This window comes from Periophthalmus magnuspinnatus, chromosome 23 (genome assembly GCF_009829125.3).
Source record: "Periophthalmus magnuspinnatus isolate fPerMag1 chromosome 23, fPerMag1.2.pri, whole genome shotgun sequence".
In the NCBI taxonomy this organism is placed as follows: domain Eukaryota; kingdom Metazoa; phylum Chordata; class Actinopteri; order Gobiiformes; family Gobiidae; genus Periophthalmus; species Periophthalmus magnuspinnatus.
Window position 1 is genome coordinate 24,054,721 of NC_047148.1, and position 6,000 is coordinate 24,060,720.

Here is a 6,000-nt window from a genome sequence, read left to right on the forward strand (position 1 = left end):
GTACACAGAGTACACAGAGTACACTGAGCACACTGAGTACACAGAGTACACAGAGTACACAGAGTACACAGAGTACACTGAGCACACAGAGTACACAGAGTACACAGAGTACACTGAGTACACTGAGTACACTGGGCACACAGAGTACACTGAGTACACAGAGTACACTGAGTACACTGAGTATACTGAGTACACAGAGTACACAGAGTACACTGAGTACACTGAGTACACTGAGTACACAGGGCACACAGAGTACACTGAGCGCACAGAGTACACTGAGTACACTGAGTACACAGAGTACACAGAGTACACAGAGTACACAGAGTACACTGAGTACACTGAGTACTCAGTGTACTCTGAGTACACAGAGTACACTGAGTACACTGAGTACACAGAGTACACTGAAGAGTTGGCTTCTAAAAACCTGTCACACTAAATATTAATAATAAAACTCTAGCCTCAAACACTGAACGCTGATGAAATGTGTTTGTTCCATGTAAAGATGCACATACAGAAGCAGTGTGTGCATCACTCTGTGTGCATCACTCTGTGTGTGCATCACTCTGTGTGTGCATCACTCTGTGTGCATCACTCTGTGTGCATCACTCTGTGTGCATCACTCTGTGTGTGCATCACTCTGTGTGTGCATCACTCTGTGTGCATCACTCTGTGTGCATCACTCTGTGTGCATCACTCTGTGTGTGCACCACTCTGTGTGTGCATCACTCTGTGTGTGCATCACTCTGTGCTCTCAGCTTTTAAGCTACAAAACAGAACTAACCACTGAAGTCTCTGAACTGTGACTGAAGCTCAGACACAAATCAGCTTCTCACTGGATGTCGACATGTGTCAGTTTCTTTACAAATATGTTTCAGTTTGAATTGAATCGAAGCAGAAACTCTAACTTGAAGCAAACAGGTGAAGGAGAAGGTCCTCTTAACCAGAACATAAACGTGAGCCTCTGCTTATGTCAGAGATGCTGTAAATAGTAAATATGTGAAGAAGAACGGAGTCAAGGTTAAAGGTCATGCTTTAAGACCTAGCGCTCGTGATGATGTCTATGTTTACATTAGTTTACATTATGTAACTGATAGTATTTGTACTAATATACTTTGTATTCGCTCACCCTTTGTTTACTCTGACGCTAAACGTCAGAGTAAACAAAGGGCCCAGAGCTGATGCTGCAACAGGAGTTCTGTCTTTTCTCTTTCAAATGAAACATGTTGTGGACCTTCGTCATCTTAAGGTGATCATCTTCTCAAAGAGTCAAAGCTGTTTTACTGCTGCACCACCACAAAGGTGGAGGTCTCCAGCCGGTCCCCTCTCAGGCCTCATTGTTATTAGACACTCTGGCCCCAAATGCTAACGCTACAACAGGCTTGTCCTCGGTGAGCACCGGGAAGACTGGAGTCGCAGCTTCATGATGATTTTACAGTCAAACCTGCAGAGGTCAAACTGATGTGTGAAGTCTGGGACGGCTCCCATTAAAAGCACTGCGGAAAAGGCAGAACATTCGGGTGAAAACTTCGAGCTGATTGGATGAAACGTCAAAATCAAACTCGCCCAGACGTCTCTTATGAGACTCACAACGACAAGGGCACGAGTGGAGGTCAAAGAGATTTTTATAAGACGTGACTGTGTCTGTAATGAAAGCTACAAACACATAAACACTGACAGAGACACAACTAGTGGACTTGTGTTTATATTCTCAGATGGAGTGGACTTGTGTTTATATTCTCAGATGGAGTGGACTTGTGTTTATATTCTCAGATGACTTGTGTTTATATTCTCAGATGACTTGTGTTTACACAGCCAAAAGAGCTGGTTTGATTTTTGACTCTTATTTCAGTCCTGGTTTAAGTCGGGTCCCTGTAAATTGACAGTCTCCATGTGACCTCTCCCATTTATATTTTGACAGTGAGTTTCATTTGCGGTGAGGCACAGTTTGATGCATCACTTTGAATAAGAAGCTCGTGGACTCAAAAGTCAGGTCTACCAAAGCTTGTTTCTTCTGCCCAGTCGTGAAATGATCTGGTAAATAAAGAGTGTTTATATTTTATTAAATACTAGGAGTTATATTATTATTGTGACATCTGGGGTTTTCTCTCACACACCTGGCACACTCTGATAAACACATGACCCAAAGCTCAGGGTCTGTGGGAGACCTGCACTTTGTACTTGAAACATGTAAATGACATCAACATCTGAGATTCACACGGAACTATTCCAGTTTATCTCTGGTTCATGTTAGATCAGGATGAAATGTCCATTTACACATAAGGAGTCTCTTATTGAGAATCAGATGTGTAATTATGAAGCATTTTAAAAAGACAATAATAAACCATTTAATGATTACAATCTGAGGTATTGTACCTTTAATATTTGTTCATCTGGGCAGGACTCGTCTGACCCGCGCTCCACAGTGACGTGCAGCAGCTCCATCAGCTGTGAGCTCTGATTATTACATATAATAATAATCCAGGATTTAAACACAATCTTATAATCTAAAGATTACACTGCCTCATGTTGTGCTTCAACTGTGTAGAATGTCTGAACCCTTTTTCTGCCTGAAAACAGTGTTTCCTCTGGGCTTTAGAAGCTCACGCACAAACTAAAGTGTCTCTGTTACACACACGCACACAAACTAAAGTGTCTCTGTTACACACACACTAAAGTGTCTCTGTTACACACACACACACACACACACACACTACAGTGTCTCTGTTACACACACACTAAAGTGTCTCTGTTACACACACACACACACACACACACTACAGTGTCTCTGTTACACACACACTAAAGTGTCTCTGTTACACACACGCACACAAACTAAAGTGTCTCTGTTACACACACACACACACACTACAGTGTCTCTGTTACACACACACTACAGTGTCTCTGTTACACACACACTACAGTGTCTCTGTTACACACACACTAAAGTGTCTCTGTTACACACACACTACAGTGTCTCTGTTACACACACACTACAGTGTCTCTGTTACACACACACTAAAGTGTCTCTGTTACACACACACTAAAGTGTCTCTGTTACACACACACACACACTACAGTGTCTCTGTTACACACACACTAAAGTGTCTCTGTTACACACACACTACAGTGTCTCTGTTACACACACACTACAGTGTGTCTTTGTGCGTTTGTTAATATTCAGGACATGGCCCAGAGTCCAGCCTCAGACTGGGCAGGTGTCCAGACCTGATGCTTGACCACTGACCACATGCATGAGTTTAACTGAACCTTTTCAGTCTGATAATGAAACGAACACAGATCTGAAGATCCTTTGATAAATGGCCCATCTCCAGATGGAAGAAACACATTTATGTTGTGGATATAAACTCCCTGTCTGTCAGTTTATTTATTGTAAATTGTATTGTACCTGTAAAGCACTATTATTATTATTATTATTATTATTATTATTATTATTAGTTTGTTTTTAGAGGTGTGCTTTCATTTGAAATACTTGAGTTTCCTTCCTCACCTTTCGCAGCAGCTGAAGCACTTCTGCGGCTTCCTCCAGCTTCTGTTCCCGGAGCAGTGTCTGTATGTCCCGGATCCACGCCACCCTCCGCTCGTACGGGCTGCGTTGGCTTTTGCGCAGCAGGAGCTTGTCGGACTTGAGCATCAGCGACGTAAACACGCAGTCCCCTCCGCTCCTGGAGGCGCTGCTGGAGCCGCTCCTGGAGGCGCTCCTGGAGGCGCTCCTGGAGCCGCTCCTGGAGCCGCTCTTCTCCGTGTCCGTGTCATTCCTCTGGCGTCTCCTCCTGGACAATTTAGAGTCAAAATCGAGACTTCTCTGCCTCGTCAACTTGGAGCCCATCACTCCGCGAGGGGACGGTGTTCTGTTACGCACAACCAAAACATCCCGTTTCGCCTCGATGAAGCGGGAGGACTCCCGAGACAAACGGCCACAGGACAACGCAAAAGTTACAGCGACACAACAGTTGGTTCCGTTCCGCTGTGGTGCGCCATGTCCGTGCTCCTCGGCTCGTTCATGCTCCTCGGCTCGTTCATGCTCCTCGGCTCTTTCATGATCCTCGGCTCTTTCATGATCCTCGGCTCTTTCAGGAGCTGGAGCTTTGTGCCATCCTCAGTGCACTCTGCGCTCGTGCGCTCCTCAGCCAATCACAGCCGCGCTCTGGAGATCCTGAGGAGAGTCGTGCAGGAGACGACACGGCCCCAAGACACAGGAGACCTGTGTGGGCTTCAGACAACTTACAGTTAGATCAACTTTAGCCCAGATGAGCTTCAGACGAGGCCTGGACCTTTGTCATTAAACACAGTAGTACTACATATACTACTACTACTATAGTAAACTACACATCTCTGAAACTGGAAGCGTGTATTGGTTTAAAGTTCTGTATACAACTCACTTTTACCTTTTCTAAAGATGCTCTGACCAGGCTCAGGTCATCTCCAGAGTCAAGTGTTCTACAGACTGTGTGGCTCCTGTGGCTCCTGTAAGAGCAGCTCTGTGTGGCTCCTGTGGCTCCTGTAAGAGCAGCTCTGTGTGGCTCCTGTGGCTCCTGTAAGAGCAGCTCTGTGTGGCTCCTGTGGCTCCTGTAAGAGCAGCTCTGTGAGACGGCGGTTCGTTTTCGCGCCATTAGCTCCCTGTAACAGTATGAAGCTAACTGAAATATGTACAGTCCAAATAAAATGTGCAAAACTTAGAATTATCGCTCCAAAATACATCCATCACATGTGAAAACATTGTCTTATCAACACGTGTTCTTGTATTTATGCTAACAGTAAATAATTTTTATAAAATATATTATTTTCAATGAGACAAACCTCACCCTCTGCAGTGTGCTACGTGAGACAGGAAGTGACGCTACCAAAATAAAACATGGGAGCAGCATGGACTTCCGGTTTTTCAAAAATAAAACGCCAAAAATGATTAAATTCACATATACATGTACATTAAAATGAAACGTCATACACTAACAGGATAATAATAATAATAATAATAATAGTAATAGTAATAATGGTAAAGTGCATTTTTAACTCCATTACACATGGCCAACAGGGGGAGGAGTTACACAGGCACAGGGGGAGGGGTAATACAGGCTCAGGGGGAGGAGTTACACAGGCACAGGGGGAGGGGTAATACAGGCACAGGGGGAGGGGTAATACAGGCTCAGGGGGAGGAGTTACACAGGCACAAGGGGAGGGGTTGCACAGGGGGAGGAGTTACACAGGCACAGGGGGAGGGGTAATACAGGCTCAGGGGGAGGAGTTACACAGGCACAAGGGGAGGAGTTGCACAGGGGGAGGAGTTGCACAGGGGGAGGGGTAATACAGGCACAGGGGGAGGAGTTACACAGGCACAGGGGGAGGGGTAATACAGGCACAGGGGGAGGAGTTACACAGGCACAGGGGGAGGGGTAATACGGGCACAGGGGGAGGGGTTACACAGGCACAGGGGGAGGAGTTACACACTTGCATAAAGGCTGTAGGGCGTTTGGTTGTACAGGTTAGCTAACATGCTAGCATTCCAAATAGGAAGTGATCATGGGCTGCGCTGGCTCCATCAACTCTGACTCCAATTCACTTTACATTTGTAATAACCTGAATATTTTCTATATTAGGATTATTTGTGGAGAGAGAAAAGAGCTAAGAGAACGTTCGAAAAGCGGGAAAAAATCTGACTGCACTGCAATGGCACGAACAACTCAACGAAGGGAAGCTCGTACGAAAATAAAGCCGCGTTTCAGCGTACTCTGAAGATTTTTCCCCTTGCTCTGGAGGACTGCTGAGGACTCGAGGAGAACTCGTGGGACTTAATGCACAGCCTGGGGGTGAGTTTTCACGGAGTCTTCTGAGAACTGTGCTGAAAAAGAGCTAAGCTAAAGCTAGCGCCGTATTTGTGCTACTTCACTTCAGAGTCAGTTGGACAGAGATGGTGGCCGTGTCTCAATTTGCCAAATGCACCTTTTGAAGGTTCCCGTCGAAGTTCTCCTCAAAGTGTAGTTT

At 45.3% G+C, this 6,000-nt stretch overlaps 1 protein-coding gene across 1 annotated transcript in view; it reads right to left on the reverse strand.

The window, feature by feature from the left end:
* Nucleotides 1-3,847, reverse strand: part of lrrc75bb (leucine rich repeat containing 75Bb) — a 28,205-nt gene extending 24,358 nt beyond the window's left edge. Inside the window, exon 1 of the mRNA XM_033989853.2 lies at nt 3,509-3,847. Within this exon, the coding sequence (XP_033845744.1) occupies nt 3,509-3,847 (339 nt within the window). The remainder of the gene's footprint in view (nt 1-3,508) is intronic.
* Nucleotides 3,848-6,000: the final 2,153 nt, after the last annotated feature.